General features: G+C 59.4%; 1 protein-coding gene across 3 annotated transcripts; it reads left to right on the top strand.

Annotated features, from left to right (window-relative positions):
* The first annotated feature begins 102 nt into the window (after nucleotides 1-102).
* Nucleotides 103-16909, top strand: KMT5A (lysine methyltransferase 5A). 3 transcript variants are annotated; one of them, XM_054594060.1, is made up of 8 exons: nucleotides 103-137; nucleotides 4852-4979; nucleotides 6108-6264; nucleotides 8776-8995; nucleotides 9310-9397; nucleotides 13020-13079; nucleotides 14252-14442; nucleotides 15150-16909. In XM_054594060.1, exons 1-8 carry the CDS (start codon nucleotides 128-130, stop codon nucleotides 15358-15360), a joined length of 1065 nt encoding a protein of 354 aa, XP_054450035.1. In that variant the 5' UTR covers nucleotides 103-127; the 3' UTR covers nucleotides 15361-16909. The 3 variants fall into 3 exon arrangements, with proteins under 3 accessions (XP_054450035.1, XP_054450033.1, XP_054450036.1); XM_054594058.1 differs by lacking the exons at nucleotides 103-137; nucleotides 4852-4979 and adding an exon at nucleotides 4390-4580; XM_054594061.1 differs by lacking the exons at nucleotides 103-137; nucleotides 4852-4979 and adding an exon at nucleotides 5854-5879.
* Nucleotides 16910-18051: the final 1142 nt, after the last annotated feature.

Here is an 18051-nt window from a genome sequence, read left to right as displayed (position 1 = left end):
GAGAGGCGGGCGGCGGCGCCAATCAGGGCAGCAGCCGGTGTTCCTTGGAGCAGTTGGCTACAGTTGTTGCAACTTTTTTCGAAAGCTGCGTTTCCCGGGAGATCCTAGGCGGTGACAGACCAGGGTCATGGCTAGAGGTATTTGCCCAGGTGGTCAGCGCCTGGGCGGCTGGGGCGGGGTCGCGCTGGAGGGGGGACCGGGGTGGCGGGAGCGGCGGTGGCGGTGGGGAGGCACCCTCCTGCGGTCTGCTCCGATGGAGCGCGTGGAGCGGGGGTGGGAGGTGGGGGACGCTGAGGAACCTTCCAGACCCCTCACCCCCCTAGCCTCCAGAAGCCCCTCCCACTCCCGTGCCTCAGTTTCCCCTCTCAGTGTGGGCACAAGCTGGCCGTCCTCTCCAGAGGCAGCGGATCCATTTGTCAGCGGAAGCTCTTTGGCAACCAAAGCGCAGGTCGCCTCCAGGGAATGGTTATTGCTGTAGACAGGGGACGCCGAGGCTTCGCTCGTCCTGGGCGCTCTCTGGTTGGGCAGGAGGTGACCCTGAGGCGCGGGCGCAGATCGGTGACCCACGTCGTGGGGAGCGCGTCCTCGTGGACGCCGCGGCAGGCGCCTGCCTCTGTCCGCACGCCCTGAGTCAGCTCTGCGCCGCCAGGCAGAGACCCGGCCCCGCCGGTCCAGCGTGGGGTCAGGCGCGTCCCCTGGCCCCTCCCGGGGAGGCCTTTCGTCCCGCAGCTGGTCAGGACCCCGGCCCATCTGAGACGGCTCGGGGGGAAGGCACAGCACAGCCGCGGGAGGCGGTGTCCGCGCCCGAGGTCCTCCCCTGTACACTTAGTTCGCTGTCAGGACAGGAAGACCCACGTTCTGCGGCAAAGTGATCTCCAACTGCCCGTCATTTCCAGCCGCTGCGTCTCCTTCATGCAAAAATTTGAGCGTGACGGTTGACTAGGATTATTATTTTTTAAAAAAGTTGAGATTTTGCATTTTTCCCCAATATTCCAAGGCTTTGCATTTCCGTAGGAATTTGGCTTAATGCAGAATGCTCCCGATAGCAATAACAATGTGTAAAATAAGGATTCCTTCAGCAAACATATACTGGGCCCCTTTGTTTTTCAGGCCCTGCACCCAGTTGCACCTTTATTCTCCCAGCATCCCTCTGGTCCCTTTTGGGAGATGGCGTACCCAGATTCTGATTAAGAAATGAGGCTTCACGTTAAAGAGCTTAATAACTTAATCCACAGAGGAAATTAAGGTGAATATTTTTCTTCAGAAAAGTGTTAAGCATCTAAAAGTATATTAATAGTATCCGACTAATTTATCGGACAAATATTAATAAAATATACTTCCCCAATTCATTTTTCCCATCACAGTAAAATCATTTAATCTACCTGTTTCAACAGTAGAGCTTTAAAAAAAATAGTTTGCTTTATTTAATTAATCTTTGCAGGGGTGAGGGACAGAACTAAGCACTTTGCCATTGAAATACTTAAATACTTAATATGAGCCAAATAATACTTATTAATTACCAATACTTTATAGTTACCATTAAGGGCTAGGCGCTTTATTATGTCAGTTAAGCATTACAAATTGTTATTTCCATTTCTCAGAGGTGGAAGCTGAAGTTCACAGTCACTCTCTAGATTGTGCCTTTGCTGGTTCCACTGTACCTCCGGTAGCCAAAGCAAGAGGGGAGGTCCCCGCTCCTACCATGGCAGGCTTACGTGTCACCTTTGTAGTTTATTGGTTAGTGATTTTTCACTCTCTCACTTGACCCAATAATTAGTAGTTACTTCTTAGGCTGCATCACTCTTGCCAACTATTAAATTGGGCATTTGGTATTGTAAATATCAAATCACTTACAATACTTCAAATGAGGGATTAGTTTTTTTCTTCTGGAAAAGGGGTCTTTGTTCCAAACTTGTAGTTCCCTTTGAGAGGCCTGCTGGGTCACACAAAGAAAAGGTTCAGACAACAGGCAACTCCTCTCCGGTTTTGAAGTTTTACAGTCGTGCAAATATTTTCAACCTTGAGTGTGTTAGTTTGAGGATCAGTCTGGCACCAGTGCACTGTCAGGGGGCCTGCTAAATTGGTCCCCCTCTTTTCACTTTTGCCGTCTCCAATTTATCACCTCTCAGCAGCTAGAACACAGATTCTTACCATGTAACCTTCACTCTGCCTCCTCCCCCCAACCTCCCCATGGCTCTTAGGATCCGATCTACAGTCCTCACCATGGCCTATGCGACCCTACTGACCCCTCTGTCCTCACCGCTCACCGTCAGTCCCTGTGTTCACCGTTGTGTCCTTACCACAGGGCTTGAAACAAAGCGGGTATTCGGCACCTATTGGGGGAAGGAATGCGGCACTAGGTCAGTGTCAGTTCGGGGAGGCAGTATCCATCCCCTGCGGTAAACTCCTCGCACAGAGCAGAGCTGGGCTCAGGACCCTTAGGCAAGTGAGGGTTCTCTTCCCCGAGCCTTAATTTCCACATTTGCAAAACAGGAAGAGCTCCTTCTTGTAAAGGGCTGGATAGGCTCCATTTAATAATACTTATGGCAGGGCCAAACTTCCAGGGAACACTCAGTAAGGGCTAGTTCTTCGCATCGTTGCTTTTGAATTCTATTCCTGTGAGATCCTGGGCAACGTTAAGAGGTTTTCTCTCAGCTGATGGATGTATTTGTTATATATGCATAGGATACCTTATGTACAGAGAAAGGAAAGACTGTATTAAAACGCATACAGAATGATTTGTGTTGGAATTCCTGGGTCCTGGAGCTGCAGAGCGGCGAGGAGCTGGTGCTAGGCGTATCCTTTACTGCATCCCCTGCACTTGGCTGAAACAGAGAACACCGTGGCCTTGAGTGTGTGAGTGCAGGGCGGGGCTTAAAATAGTATATGAAGTGGACAAGGTGCTTCCGGTTCTCAAACCATGATTCTCATAATAGTTCGGCAACTGCAAAAACTTCTCTGCCCTGCAGGTGTGACAGCCGCCATTTCGGATGGCTTCAGCCTCCTCTTTCACTCTCCGCGTGGCCCCTTGGTGTTCAAGGGGGCAGAGGCAGTGGCTGGTGGTCCCCAGCCCTGCCCTGAGGGACGCTAAATCCTGACCTGATCTGAGAGGCTTTTTCCTGAGCAGCGTCCTGCCACTTAATCCTGCTCAGTCTTACTCCTTGTAACGTGTAGCTACTTAAAGTGACAGCTATTTGTTTAACCTGTGGTTGTTGGAGGGTACCCCAGTTGGGTTATGGAATTCAAGGTTCTTGCTCTTTACCCATGAGGACTCGGAAGCCTAGCCTGGGAAAGTGACTTGGCCATGGTCACAAAGTGCGTCTGGGGCTGAGGCAGGGAGAGAAACCCAATCCTTGCTCCCCGGTCCTGACCCGTGCAGCGCTAGCGAGGTGCCCGGAGGTGTCTTGTTTACATCTGACTTTGCACAAACACAGGGACTCTTTGGCCTCGGGCCCTCAGACTACAGGACGGTGGCAGAGGGCACTGAGCTGTGCGGAGATGGGACAGCAGCGTTCCTGGTACCCCTGCCTACTTAGCAGCTCACCGGGAGGAGGCAGGGGGACAGGAGCCCCTGGACCTTGCTAAGCCCTTCTGCAATGCCATTTGCTCCTCCCAGCTGCAATTTCTTCACCTGGGATGGGGAAGGGTAGTGACTGGGAGAGTAAACTCTGGGGTCAGTTGCCTGGAAATTCATTTCTGGTTCTGAAAACTTGGCAGACCTCCTCATTTCGCGGGCCCTCATCTGTGGAAAAGAGATAAGAGCAGCGCCTACCTCCCTAGGGCCGCTGAGTTTGAATGAGAGAACGTGCGCGAGAGAAGCACCCAGCAGACTTCCCATTGCAAGCCTCGCTCCCCGCTCCCCACCTCGTCCCCGTCAAGCGCAGACCTCCTGGGGCTGCCACTTTCTAGTCCTGTGTCCTTGAGCAAGGCCCTGCACCTCCCTTGAGCCTCAGTATCCACATCTTAAACCGGGTTGCCACAGGACTTTCCCCCAAGGTCTTGCGGGGAGGTTTCAGTGCCCGCAAGAGTGCTTCGTGAGCCCAGGCTCGGGCCCACCGCTGCTGACTGCGCCTGGCACGGATGGGTCTCCCAAAATACCCGTGAGCCAGCGAGCAAAGCCGAGAGCCGGGGCTGTCATCCTCCCGTTTCCCACCCCTTCTTCGGCGAGTGGCTGAGGGCGCGCGCAAGGGGGCGCGCCCGAGTCGGGATTCGCCACGGCTGCTGGGCCCGCCCTGCCTCCCACCGCCAGAGCCTCGCTGCGCCGCCCCTGCCAGCCCCTCCCCGCGCCCGGGAGCCGGACGGTGGGCGGCGGCGCCGTGGAGGAAGTGCCGCCAGCGCCTCCCTCCCTGCGTCCTCCGTCCCGGGCCGGCCGGGCTGCCGCGGCGCGGGTGCCGGGCCCTGCCTTGCAGGCCATGGGGGAAGGGGGCGCCGTGGGGCGCCGCCGGCCCTTCCCCGGGGCGCCGCGGCGGCGCTGGTGGCGGCGGCAGCAGCAGCAGCAGCGGCAGCGGCAGCGGTGGTGGCCGGGCCGCGGCGGCGGCGAGGGCGCGGGGCGCGCCGCCATGGGCCTGGCCGGGCTGCAGGTGGGTGTGTCGGGCCCGGCCGCGCGGGGGGCGGGCGGCGCGCGGGGCCCGGCCAGGCCGGGCGGCGGGAGGGCGACGCGGGGCCCGGACTGGCCCGACCGGCCGGCCGGCCCCTGCCTCCGGCCGTGCGGGCGGCCCATCGCCGCCGGGCCCTCGGAACATGGCTGCGGCGGGAGGCGCCGCCGCGGCGCCCGGCCCGGGCGGCCCCGCTCCCCGCCCCGCCGCGCCCTGAGCGCCCCCTCCCCCGCTTCCCCCGGGTCCCCCTCTCCAGGCAGGAAGATGTCCAAGCCCCGCGCGGTGGAGGCGGCGGCGGCGGCGGCGGCGGTGTCGGTGGCAGCGACGGCCCCGGGCCCGGAGATGGTGGAGCGGAGGGGCCCGGGGAGGCCCCGCACCAACGGGGTAAGCAGGCATCCTCCCCGCACTCACTCAGCGCGCCCCGAGGGCCGGGCGCCCCGCCGGCCCCGCGCCGCGAGCACGTGGGCTCGCCCCACGGCCCCCGCCCGCCGCCCTGGGGCTGGGATGCGGGCGGGACGCCCAGCCGGGCAGCTTCCTTTTCTGTTGCCTGCCTGGGAGTGGCGTCCACCCTTGCTCCGCCATGACCCCGGCTGTGTTTGACCTCGGAAAAGTTTGTGTCTTTATGGCATTTCTACACCGGAGACCCAGCTACCCCGAAGGTGGCTGACTTCCCGGGGTCTGTGGTGCCTGCCTGGGTGTCGCTGACTTGGTGTTGAATGGCTCACCGGGAAGCGAGGCCCTGGCATTGTTTCCGGGGAGCCCTCCTGCGGTCTGTGCTTACTCGGAGCAGAGGCCCCACACCCAGAAACACCAGCGGTGACCTGGACTGCCCCACCCGCCTGCCCACCCCCGTTAGTGCCAGCGTGCCATTTGCAATAAAGTGACGCCCTGAATGTGCTGGCACTAGGCCTTGCTTTCATCAGCTCTCCACTCCCCGCCCACCCGCAGTTACCCACCCCAGAGGGTTCCCACCGCAGTCCGGTCTGCGGTCCTGGGAGGCTGCTGGGCTGCCTGGGTGTGAGAGGGGCCCGGCTTGGGCACACAGAAGGCTCAGGCGGTAGTGACAAGTCCTAGCAGCTGGCCTCCAGACCAAGAAGTGGTTAATCAGCTTCCCTGAGGCCTGTTTCCGTGCTAGAGTCCCCGCAGCTCCGGCCCACAGGCCAGCCCTTCAGAGTCCCCGTTTGTTTACTCCCTGCCATTCTGACCTCCCTGCGACGGGTAGGTTGTCTCCGCCTTATATAGACCTTGGTGTACAGCTGGTTCTCCCACTGGCCAGATGTCCCCGTAAGTGGGCAGAACTAGAGGCCACGTTTGTTCAGGAAATGGCCGACGTGGACCTGGGAGATTGGAAACCTGCCGCTGCCTTGCCGGGGCCTGGCGTCCCGGTCGCCCTGCTGTGGAAAGATGATGATGCCGGGCTTCTGTCTCTTCTCTTCCACTCGCCCTTCTGCACTAAATGCTACGGGATCTTCTTCTTAAAGCCTCTTTCAGAATATGCGTTTGTCGTTTTAGGAGAACGTGTTTACCGGGCAGTCAAAGATCTACACCTACATGAGCCCGAACAAATGTTCTGGAATGCGTTCCCCCCTTCAGGAAGAGAACTCAGTTGCCCATCACGAAGTCAGATGCCAGGGGAAGCCATTTGCCGGAATCTACCGGAAACGGGAAGGTAAGCCTCCGCAGCGGCCCCGCTCTGACCACAGCCGGTCGGGCTGCAGCAGCCTCTGTCCTCCGTAATTACATGGCTGTGTCAGGTTTTTATCCAGCCCCTTCACACCCAGGTTCGAAGGGAACCATGTTCTGTCTTGCTGCTAAGGAACCCAGATGCAGGGGAAAGGGCGGCCTATCCCAGGGCGTGTGCCCTGTCGGTCTAACAGGTTCTCCTGCTTTCACAAGAGTTGGCATGTCCTTCAAGCTTGATTGTCTTGCCGAATTGCAAAAATAATACACCTGATTTGCCGTTAAAGCGGCTCACAGGTGCCAGAGTGCAAAAATTATGAGTCTAGGTCGAACACCCTAGATGCTTACAGTTCTGACTGTTGTGTGAACGCCAGGACCTGACTTCCTTCCCTTTTATGAGCTGGCCTTGACCTCATTTCTAAAGTTTCTTTCCACTCAAGTGTTCAGAGCTCCTCTCTAAAGCAGCATAATCTGCAGTGAGTTAAAATATTGAACAAGAAAATATATGGTTACTGAAAATCCTCTCCGGGCCTGTAAAACAGGCCAAAGCCTGCAGGAAATCCTGCTCTCCTCCAGAGAGCCCCTAGCCAAGCGGCACTGGGGAGGGTGCGCTCTCCCCAGTTCACCGTGCTCCCTTCTCATAAAAGTGGCCTGAAAGCAGCGGCCCTCTGGCTACCAGCTGCTCCACACAAGGAAGCCTTGTATTTATTAACAAAGTGCTGTACATGATGGGCCAGGGCCAGGGCCAGCCCAGCCTGATTGGCCCAGTGCGCAGGGCGACGCTATCTTTTTGGTCCTCAAACGACCTGGGTTCTGACCCTCGCCCTGCTACTTCTGTGGAGGAGGCCTGGGTGGGAGCTTCGGTTTGCCCATCTGTAAAGCGGGCGACCACGGGGCCGCTCTGAAGAGCGGTCAAAGTGTGGGTGCCAAGGGGCCTCGTGACAGGCTCCGTTGCTCCTCTGCTGGACTTGGAGTGTCAGCGCTGCCCCTCCCTGCACGGGCAGCGCCTGCCATGGAGGGGCTCTCGGTGGCCTGCCTGTCTCACGTCCCTCCGGGGATGGGGCGGGATGTAAATGCCTCCGTGGCGTCATGGTGCCCAGTCAAGCTTGTCTGGCTCTGGCCGTGACTGAATGGCAACGATTAGGGTGTTGGGCCGGATGTGCTTTGGAGGAGACTCCAAGGACCAGGCTCTTGCCCCTGATTCTCAGCCTTTGCCCTGCCCTGATGTGACGGCCGACGTTCACGGGCACCTCAGGCCTAGGGCTGCACACGACGCCCTGGCCTTGGCTCCCTCGGGTTCCACTCAGGAAGGCCCGCGAGAGCGTGAGGGTGGTCTGGCGGGCCTGCGGTGCATTTGTTTATTTTTCATCACCCCAAAGAAACCCAGGTTTAGCAGCTGCGCCCATTTCTCCCCTCCTCCAGCCCCAGGCAACTACCAATCTACTTTCTGTCTCTATGGGTTTGCCTCTTACGGACACATCCTATAAATGGAATCACTTAAAACGTAGCCTTGTGCGACTGGCCTCTTTCACTGAGCATTGTGTTTTCTTTTCTTTTCCCTTTCTTAAGTTTTTTAATTGATCAAATTTAGAGGGATAGAAACGTCAATTTGTTCTACCTATTTATGCATTCATTGCTTGATTCTTGTATGTGACTGGGGCTCGAACCCCCAAGCTTGGTGTATCGGGACGGCGCTCTAAGCACTGAGCAGCCCAGACAGGACTATGTTTAACTTTTTGAGGAACTGCCAGGCTCTTCTCCAGTGACTGCACCGTTATATATTCCTATCAGCCGTGTATTGTTTACTTATTTTTTTTTTTTAAATTACTTTCTAAAAAGCGACTCGCCTCCCCAACTGTTTCAGCAACAAATCATTTTCGATAACCCCCCCCCACCCCTGGGACACACCAGCCAGTGTCCAGGTGCCGGGCTGAGAACCGTGTGACCGCTCAGCTTAGACCCCTCTGGAAGCAGGAATTGCGAGGTGCAGCGCGCGGTGACACCTGCGGGAGCGGCTCTGCGCGGCGCCCTCTCCCGGCCGCCCATGCTGGCCCCCTCTTCAGGAACTTCCCTTTTTTCGGGAGTCTGCCGCCCAGTCCCTGAAGGCTCTTGGTTGGGCGCCCCTGGCGGGGCTGCTCTCTGGTGCTTCTGCTTCAGGGCCTCCCTCCTCCAGATGCAGACGACCAGGTGCGCTAGTGAGCGGGGCCCTCCCTCTGTGTAGACGGGCACCAGGTCACCACCGGGCCCACTCGCATGTCTTGTCCTTTTGTCAGTCATGTCTGAATAAAGCTGGAAAAAAAGCTCTGCCCGGTGTCTGCGTCCAAAAGTGAAGGAGATGACACTCCCCCGGTAGCCGTGAGCCAACACCGGGCTGAATGGGCCGAGGGCACGGCTGCGCTGCACGCCCGCGTCCTGGCCTTCGCACGCGGCTCACTCACGGTCTGGAAACTGGGAAATGGCATCGAGACTAACCCTCCCTCTCTCCACCCTCTGCCCGCAGAGAAGAGAACCACTGGGAACGCTGTGCGAAGCACCGTCAAGTCCGAGGAACTAAAGATCAAAGACGCCAGGAGAGGCCCCCTGGCGCCTTTTCCAAACCAAAAACCTGAAGCAGCAGAACCTCCAAAAACTCCGACCTCATCTTGTGACTCCCCCAATGCAGCCATCGCCAGGCCGGCCCTGAAGAAGCCTGTCAAGGGCAAGCAGGCCGCTCGGAAAAAGTAAGCGCCTCCCAGAGCCCCGGTGCCACCAGCAGCTTAGTCTCCCCGAGCCCAGCGGAGGCTCCCCTCTCCCGAGTCACCCCCAGTGGCCCCGTTCCTTGCCAGCATCTCAGTCTGGCGTGTGCCTGTCCAGAGCCCGAGATCCCTCCCCTCCTGTCCCCGTGGAGGGAGGCAGCCTGTCTCTGAGGCCTCCGTGGGGAGGGGAGCCCATGCGACCGCAGGTGTTTGATGGGTGGTTTCCAGGGAGCCGCCCCCGCAGGAGCTGGGTGCCTCCAGGGTGCCAGCACAGTTTTCCCTTCTCCCCTCCCCCCCAGAGCTCAAGGAAGGATGCAGCAGAACCGCAAACTCACGGATTTCTACCCTGTGCGGAGGAGCTCCAGGAAGAGTAAAGCGGAGCTGCAGGTGGAGTCCGAGTCGCGTGCCTTTTGCTCTGGCTGGCAGTGGGGCAGGGCGGCGCAGGGGCGGGGCTTGGCGTGCGGACCACAGTTGTTCTTGTGTCTTCTGGGGCAAATGTCTGCCTCTGGTCTCGGTCACCTCCTTGGTCTTGTGGGGACCGTCATGACACTCAGGGTCACCGTGTGGCTTGGAGCCTCTGAGCAGGAGCCTCGGGGCCTGCGGCCGGGGAGTCGGGTGCTGCCCTGTGGCGCCTCTTTGGGACTTGCTGGCAGGGCCGGGGGGGCTTTGACCACTGAGAAGGCTGCCTGTCCTTTCTGAGACCGGCCTGCTGCCCAGAAGTCCCCAAGCTGGGTCTCGAGGCACAAAGAGCAGTGGTTTGGTAGCCACTTGCTGGTCCTGTCGCCGCAGGCCCGTTACTAGCTGCTCTGTTCCTCAGCTGCCCTCTCTGTAAATTGGGAAGATGGAGTATCTTGTGGGGTTGTTGGGAGGATTCAGTGCTAATGCACTTAGAATGGTGCCTGACACACAGTAGGTGCTCTGTCCCCCTGGTCTTGTCACTTCCCAAGGCTTCTCTCTGCTCTTTGCCACCCAGCCATGGTCCCTGAAAAACAGGCAGGAAGGCCAGCTGGACCGGCCCCGCCCGCAGCTGTGTTTGCAGAGTGCTGAGCTGTGCGGCAGCCGATCAATATTTGATGCCGTGGGGGTGGCTGTCGCCTTGCTGTTAGGGGAAGCCCGGGCGTGGTCCGCCCTGCAGCCCACTGGCTGCTGCCCCCCGCTCCCCCACACCCCCAGAGCGGCCTGGAGGTGCAGGAGCTGTGCTCAGGACCGCCACCCCCACAGAGAGCGGAGGACCCTGCTGCAGGAGCTGCCTCCAGCAATTTTTATGTTAAATCCACAGGTGCAGAGCTGGCACTCTAGTGTTCTCTTCCTTTTTCCTTTGCGTGGACAAGGTTTCATTTAAAAGAAAAACAAACTGAGGGTCCACTTCCCCCATCCCCCCGGCGAGGGCAGCTTTGGCTTTATTTCCACGGGAAGGCGTGTCTGTCTGCCCAGGGCCGCGGTGACAGGACGCTGGGCTGCAGGGGGGGCCGTTCCAGGTCACTCTGAAAGGCAGCACCGCGGAGGGCGAGGCCGTGCCAGGCCCCGGGCTCAGACACCTCCCGCTGCGGCCGGAGCCGCGGGCGCCCACACAGGGAGGCCTGCCGGGCCGCAGGGCGGGGCTGCTGAGTTGGCCGTTTTTTGAAAGGAAAAAAAAAACAGAAAAAAAACAAGGGCTTTCTGTCTGGGGAGTGAAGGCCACGATGGGACGTGACACAGGTCTGCTACGCCCTGCAGCAGACAGGCGGAAGGGGACGGACGCTGGCCTCCCTGAAGCCTGGTCCTCAGCTCAGTAAAGCTGCTCTGTCACTGGACAGAGAGCCGTGCCCTGTCGTCCGTGTTTGCACTGGCGGTGGCGGCTGGCCAGGTGGCGGGCCAGGGTGGAGTCCCGACCTGCCTGCCCTTCTGGGCAGCGGAAACCAGGGCCCAGGCGGACGGGCCACCGAGGGGCTTGGGGAGCCAGGGCAGAAACTGACATTAAAAGCCTGGCAGACACGTCATTGCTTTGAAGACGGTGTGGGCCGGGCTGTGTCCAGGGTCCAGGCCTGGGGCGAGAGGGTGCACGGCCCGTCGCCTCGCTGCGGGGCTCGTAGCTGACTAGCCTCTTGGTGGCCTGCGGGGGTGGGGAAGCCCCGCGGGGCAGGGGCTGCCCTGGCTGGCAGGGGCCTGGCCCCACCCCGGGCCTGGGCCTGGCCCCGGCCCCGGTGCGCAGGGCAGCCTGCGGAGCCCGGCGCAAGGGCGTCCTGCGTCTGTCCCCTGTGGCTCGGTCCGCCTCTGGGGCCGCTGTGTGTCTAGGGGCCTCGAGCTGGGCAGCCGCATGCCCCCACCCCGGAGCCTCCAGGATGAACCGCAGTCTCTGCGGCTCTGTGTGTGAGGCTGTGAGCGGGTCCTACTTGCCCTCTGCACTTCCCTCAGTGCCACGCTCGCTCACGGGAGGACTCTGCCCAGTTGCCTGCCCGGTGTTCCTGCATCCCTCTCCTCCCCAGCTGCACCCTCGTCCTTCCTTAACGAGGCCACGTTGGTGGGGGTGTTGCTTTGAGGGCTTCCTGACGTGCCAGGCACTGCCCTGGGCCGGAAACGCCGCCATATATAAAACCAGGCGCCTGTCCTCATGGAGCTTGTGAAAAGACAGCCAGAAAGCAAGACAATTTCAGAGGGCCCTGTAGCATGAAGAGAGCAGAAGTTTGGTGGTGTGGCCAGGCTGGGGCGGCTTGGCCATGGTGGTTGGGCATTTGTTTCTCTGAGGGGGCGTCTTCCGAGCAGAGCCTGGAAGGGCGGAGCGCACGCACCGGGGGAATGGGCTGGGGAAGGGGCCTCCAGGCCGGGCCCAGCCCATGCAAGGCCCCAGGCAGGGGCAGGCCCGACCCGAGAGGGTCTGAAAGGGCCGCCGGTGTGGCCGGAGTGTGGCCACCGGGAGAGAGGACTCCATGCCTGTAGTGGGGGGAAGCTACTGAAGGGATTGCATTTTTCTTCAAACAAACTTTGTTTTGGGATAATTTGACATTTACAGAGGAGTTGCAAAGACAGTATAGAGTGTTGCTGTGGACCCTTCCTTCGTGTCCCCCACGGTTCCATTTGGCATTCTAGGGAACACTACTGTTGGCACATACATGCAGGAGCGGGTGAAAGTCGGTTATTAAAAGAACTTACCAGAAGGCTTTGGGCAGGACCGTGCGCTGGTCTCCTCTCTGCCTTTAAAAGACCCCACTGGAGGCTGTGCGGGCCGCTGAGGGAGGGGCGGGGTCGAAGCGGGAGCCGGGGGGCCAGGCGGCCACGGGGTGGGCACCCGCGGGCTGGGCAGCAAGGCCGAGAGGGAAACGGAGAGGGGCTGGGCCTGGGGCCCTCCCGTGCGGCAGGTCCGAGGTCATCCGTAGCGCCCGAAATCCTCCGAAGGTTGGCGAAACCAGGGCTCGCCCACCACTGCGTCCCCAGTACATAGCGCAGGCGTCCCCTGAGTCCGTGTGGGCTGGTGACTAGCACGGCCCCCCGTGGGTGGCGGGAGCTCCCCCGGCCGGGCACTGCCCCAGGAAGGCCTCTCCGGTGGGCCGGGGCTCCTGGTGCGCCCTGTGGCGCTCCCGCCAGCTCCCTGTGCCCTCCCAGCGGGGGGGCCGGGCCGGGAGGGGTGGCCCCAGGGTCAGGCCAGCTGAGAGCACCACTCCTCTCCCGCCTCCGCGGTCGAGGGTGCTGACCCCGGGGTGGGGGCCCCTTGGCCACGCCCCGTCCAGTGGGCGCAGCCAGCAGGCAGCCCCGGCCAATGCTGTCAAGTCAGATTCCTCTCTAAAACACTGCATGGGCCATGCAGAGCGGAGCCACAGCCCGGTTCTGCCTAGGGCCACGTCTGTGTCCCTCCCGGTCCAGGTGAACCCCAAGCAGCAAATTGTCCACACAAGAAGGGGGGACTTAGGGGCCTTGTGCATCCTTGGGGACCGACGTTGGAGGCCGGCGGCGGGGGCCTTGCGGCGCGGCCCAGGCAGGCCCAGAATGGCCCGGGGGAGAAGGCTGACCTGCGTCTTGTGTTATTTCCCCCCAGTCTGAAGAAAGGAAACGAATAGACGAATTGATCGAAAGTGGGAAGGAAGAAGGAATGAAGGTAAGGGCAGCAGGGCCGCCGTGTGGAGGTTGAGGACTTAGGTCTGGTGGCACCAGGTGGCTTTAACCCTTTAGTGGTCACTAACGGGCCAGACTTGAGGTTGTCACAGGGCCAAATGCTAAAACCCTCGTTAAGGGTCCGTCTCCTGAAGGAACCAGGTGGACTTCACCTGTGAAGTGTCATCCCAAGGAAACGTTGGTTTTAAATTGTATTAAAATACATAGAGCGTGAAACTTAGGGTGTTAGCCATTTCAAAAGAGACACGTGGCATCCGGTACCTTGACAGTGCGGTGCAGCCGTCACCCCCATCTGCCTCCAGAACCTTGGTGTCCCCCCCCATGACGCCCATCCCTGTTAGCAGTCACTGCCCCATCCCCGGCGCCCGCCACCCCGCTCTCCCGTCGCCACGGATTTGCCCATTTTGGGTATTTCATATAAACAGCATCATAGAATAAGGAGCTGTTGTATCTGGCTTCTTTCACTGAGCACGATGCCTGGGGAAACTTTTAAAAAGGAACTAATAAGTTTTTCCTATACTCTTTTTCTGGGACATGGCAACACCCAAGAAATACACTTTTCTCTTGGTAAATTTTGAACACGTTGGGGCAGAGGAGCGGGGAGGAGCGCCTGTGGCCAGGGCGGGTCTGGGTTGGGACCGGCGGGTCAGAAAGCGCTAGATCCTGCCCTCCGTGGAGGGGGAGCAGACCTTAAGCCTGGGCCTCGGGAGCCATGCCTCCCCGTCCCCTCCTGCCCCCCAGGTTTACAACAGAGGAGGGACACAGGTGGGTAAGTTTCGGCACAAAGGAGAGACTCAGAGCGCTGGGTCCCTGTCCCCCAGGAGGCCGACTTTGTGGGTTTCTGCGCCACACCACATCCTAGGCATGTGGCCTTGGGCGTGGCTCTGCCTCTATCTAAGCCTTAGTTTTCTCACCTGCAAAATGCGGGGAGACCCACCCAAGGGCAGCTTTCTTGTGAGGGGTGACAGACCGAGGCGGCAGCGGCGCACCTGTGTACGTTTACTACATCTGCCGTCCCTGTAAAGGGAGTGGGCTCTTCGGCCTCAGGAAAGCTGGTCCTGTGAGCGCTGCAGCCCCAGGCGCCCTGAGCCGGCCCCACGTGGCGGCGCCTGGCTGTCACCAACCAACCGCCTCTCTCTCGTCACCTCCCAACAGATCGACCTCATCGATGGCAAAGGCAGGGGCGTGATCGCCACCAAGCAGTTCTCCCGGGGCGAGTTTGTGGTGGAGTACCACGGGGACCTCATCGAGATCACCGACGCCAGGAAGCGGGAGGCCTTGTATGCACAAGACCCCTCCACCGGCTGCTACATGTACTATTTCCAGTACTTGAGCAAAACCTACTGGTGAGTCCACCACGAGTGCCGGACGGCCGGGAGGGCGGGCCACGCGGCCCCGGGCATGAGTGCTGGCCCTGGGCCCCGGCTTCCTGTTGAGCGCTTGCCACCTTCTCTCCGAGCAGCGAAGCCGCCCTGCCCCCTTCTCGTTTTTCACTGTGGGGTTGGAGCTGTTCTGCATGCGGCCGTGGACCGGTTGTATGAGCTTCACTGCGGGCTCACCGGGCCTCCCTCTCAGGGCTTGTGGCCAGGGCAGCTCGGGGGCTCGCTGGCTGCTCCGTTCTCCATATGGCCAGTGTAGCTGATTGCTTTTTTTTTTTTTTTTAATAGCCTTTTCTAGAGCAGGTTAGGTTCCCAGCAAAAGGGAGTGGAAGGTACAGAGTTCCCATGCTCTCCGCCCCACACGCACAGCCTCCCCTACTCGGCATGGGGGGCTCTCGCTCAGTTCTTTATTGTGCAGAACTCCACACCGCCGCCTGGACCTCCACAGAGAGCCCTTTGCGTTCCCGCCTCAACCCCCCGCCCCCTCTGCTGCCCGACACTCCACCTGGTGCCCCTCTCGGCTCTTAAAGACAGTTTTCTGAGTTGAATTGCTTTCCCAAAAACGTGGCCATAAATCAACCTCCCACCAGAGGGGAGAGCAAGCACGACTCTGGCTGGGTTCAAAAGCCTCTTTATCAACTTAATAACCCTCGGTTGCCCTCCCTCCCCGCCAGTGTGGATGCGACCAGAGAGACAAATCGCCTGGGAAGACTGATCAATCACAGTAAATGTGGGAACTGCCAAACCAAACTGCACGACATCGACGGCGTGCCGCACCTCATCCTCATCGCCTCCCGCGACATCGAGGCCGGGGAGGAGCTCCTGTACGACTACGGGGACCGCAGCCGGGCCTCCATCGAAGCCCACCCCTGGCTGAAGCATTGACCGCCCCCCCCAGTGGACAGAATGCCCTCAAAGGGAATTTTTTTTTTTTTACACACTTAATCGTAGCAGATTACTTCAGATGTTTTTAAAAAGTATATTAAGATGCCTTTTCACTGTCGTATTTAAATATCTGTTACAGGTTTCCAAGGTGGACTTGAACAGATGGCCTTATATTACCAAAACTTTTCTATTCTAGTTGTTTTTGTACCTTTTTTGCATACAAGTTGGACGTCCGTGCTTCCGGTGCATGCGGTCAGAGACTCGGCACAGGTTTCCGAGGACAGAGCCGGACGCGAACGCGGACGCTGGGCGATGCGCCCGCCTCCAGCCACAGAGCCAGGACTCTCCCGACACCCCGACGTCCGCGCGCAGGTGGCCTCGCGACGGCCCGGACGGGATGTAAGCTCTTGTTTTCCTGAGGTCTCCACAGGCACACATGGAAGCGTATGAATATTTTTAAAAGGGTTTCGCAGTGAGTGAGTCTTCCCCTCTGCTTTCTCGAGCGCGTGCCGCCCCGGTGGGCCCTGGGCACAGGCCGGCCTGGGTCTGCTCTCGCTCGGGCCGCGCGTTTCCGGCGCCCGGAGCCTCGGGCAGCCCTCGAAGGAGATGCGGGCAGGGAAAGCGTTGCTAGCCGGCCCCGCCAGGGCAGGGCCTCCCCAAACGGGGGTAATTCTTTATAGAAATGTGAACACTGAATTTATTTTAAAAAAAATAATAAAAATAAAAAAACAAAAAAGACAAAAAAAAGTAAAAAAAAAAACCCACAGAAAACAACTTACGTGTATATAGGTCTTAAAGTGAGTGGAGTGGCTGCGTTTTGTTTTTTCTTTTTCTTTTGGTTTGGTTTTTTGGCTTGTTTTTGTAGAAGAGGTTTGAGATGGTACTCTATTCTAATCAAAAATAAAGTTTTGTAGTGGGACCAGAAATTACTTATCCAGCGCCCCCGCCCCGCCCCCACCCCACCAGAGTCTGCTGGGTTGGAAGTTCCAGACCTGCGGTCAGGCTTCCGTTGGTCAGACCACCTGGTGTCCTTCCTGCAGAAGGCAACGCAGGCCGCGCAGCCCTGGGCTGAGGGGCGAGCCTACCAGCCCTGAATTGCAGGCCGAAGGGCGCAGCGTTCGCCTCCACGGGGACAGGATGAATGAGGAGGCCGCTTCCTCCTCCCTCCCAAAGGGGGACCGAGTCTCACTCTGCTAACCTGCGGTCCAGGGGTTCCCTGGGCCTTGGAGCCGGGACGTGGGCTCTCCTGACACCCTCTGGGCCCAGGTAACTGTGAATGGAGACAGGTGTGAGAATCTGTCCTCAGCCTTGACGCCCTCCACCCCCGCCCGCCCCAGCCTCCCGACGGTGCTACCTAAGGAAGTCTTCCCCCAGCCCGCACTTGCCTGGTCAGTGGTCAGCCAGTTGGAGGAGGATCCGACGGAGTGTGTCAATGTGAGATAGGATGTCTCGGTTGTACCTGTTTGTGGTTTAGCTTTGTATTTAAAAAAGGAAATAAACTTGAAAATTATTTGTCATCATAAAAATGAAACAAATTAAAATATTTATTGCCAGGCGAGGCTACCCGTGTGTCTGTTTTTTACAGGTGGAGGTAGGAGAGTGGAGTTGGGTCTTATTTTACAAAAGGGTCACACACCAACGTGAGTCTTAGGTTTTGGGGACTGTCCGATGGGACAGCGTCTTCGCTTGTATCATGGGGTCACCGGGTGCTTGTGAAGGTGAAGAGTTCATGCATGTAGGTCCCTTAGAGCAGGACCCGGTGAACAGACTCGAGCCCTGTGACTGTCACTCACCAGCCGCACCTGCCAGCCCAGATCGGTCCCCACGCACACCCCACCCCTGCTCCTGCTCGGCTGTCCCCTTAGCCCCAGGGCTGGGGGCAGATGGGCACGGCGGGCGGAGCCCTCGATTTACAGGCAAACACCTGGTTCCAGCGCCACCTCTGGGAGGCTGTCAGCTGTGTCACTGTCAACACGGCGCTCGCTTACGCGGAGGGTTATCCCTCAGTGGGAACCGCCTCTGCCCACCTGTGTGCAGGCTGTCGCCGACCCCCCCCCCCCAGTGTCTGCTGCCATGTATTGTCACATCCTCGCCTTGGGGGTCCACTGCGGCCCGGAGCCGGAGTTGGGGCTCGAGGATGGCAGGCTGGTGCCAGGGAGGGTGGGTCCCAAGGCTGGGCTTCAAGTGTCAGCCCTAGGATGGGACCCCGCCCTGCAGTCCTGCCAAGGATGCTGCCCCTTCCCCCTCTTCTGCACACTCGCTGTGCCCGGTCTGTGGGTCTGAAGCCAGGACAGATTTGTTGCCTCAGTTGGCCTTCACCCCTGAAGTGCAGGATACCCCCGCCCCCATTAAGAGGGGAAGGCCCAGTCAGGGATGCAGTGTGACGTGGAGTTAGGGATTGGACCCCTGACCCCACACTGCTCGGGGGCAGTCTGGGCCAGACTCGGACCCGTGCTGGTTTTCCTCGGGAGGCCACGCGGCTGAACCCGGGCTGTGCAATCCGCACCGGGCTCAAGCCCTGCTTCCACCCCTTCTAGCTGAGACCTGCACAGGCCCCTTCGCCGCACTGCGCTGTGACCTTGGTGCCACCGGAATAACCCTCCCCAGCCCACAGCGGTACCGTGACACAAGGCGTGCGAGGTGCTTCGGCGGTCTCCAGCCTTTCTGGCACCAGGGACCGGTTCCACGGAA

The sequence above is a fragment of the Pteronotus mesoamericanus genome, unplaced genomic scaffold, assembly GCF_021234165.1.
Source record: "Pteronotus mesoamericanus isolate MK-2021 breed Mesoamerican mustached bat unplaced genomic scaffold, CSHL_Meso_final scaffold_507, whole genome shotgun sequence".
Lineage (NCBI taxonomy): Eukaryota > Metazoa > Chordata > Mammalia > Chiroptera > Mormoopidae > Pteronotus > Pteronotus mesoamericanus.
The sequence above is the reverse complement of the archived record's forward strand: the minus strand, read 5'-3'. Positions and strand labels throughout refer to the sequence as shown.

Coding starts and splice junctions, on each gene's coding strand:
- KMT5A (XM_054594058.1), top strand. CDS start 4,413: ATGGGGGAAGGGGGCGCCGTGGGGCGCCGCCGGCCCTTCCCCGGGGCG. Junction 4,581..6,107: donor TGGGCCTGGCCGGGCTGCAG/GTGGGTGTGTCG, acceptor TTGTCGTTTTAG/GAGAACGTGTTTACCGGGCA. Junction 9,398..13,019: donor AGAGTAAAGCGGAGCTGCAG/GTGGAGTCCGAG, acceptor ATTTCCCCCCAG/TCTGAAGAAAGGAAACGAAT.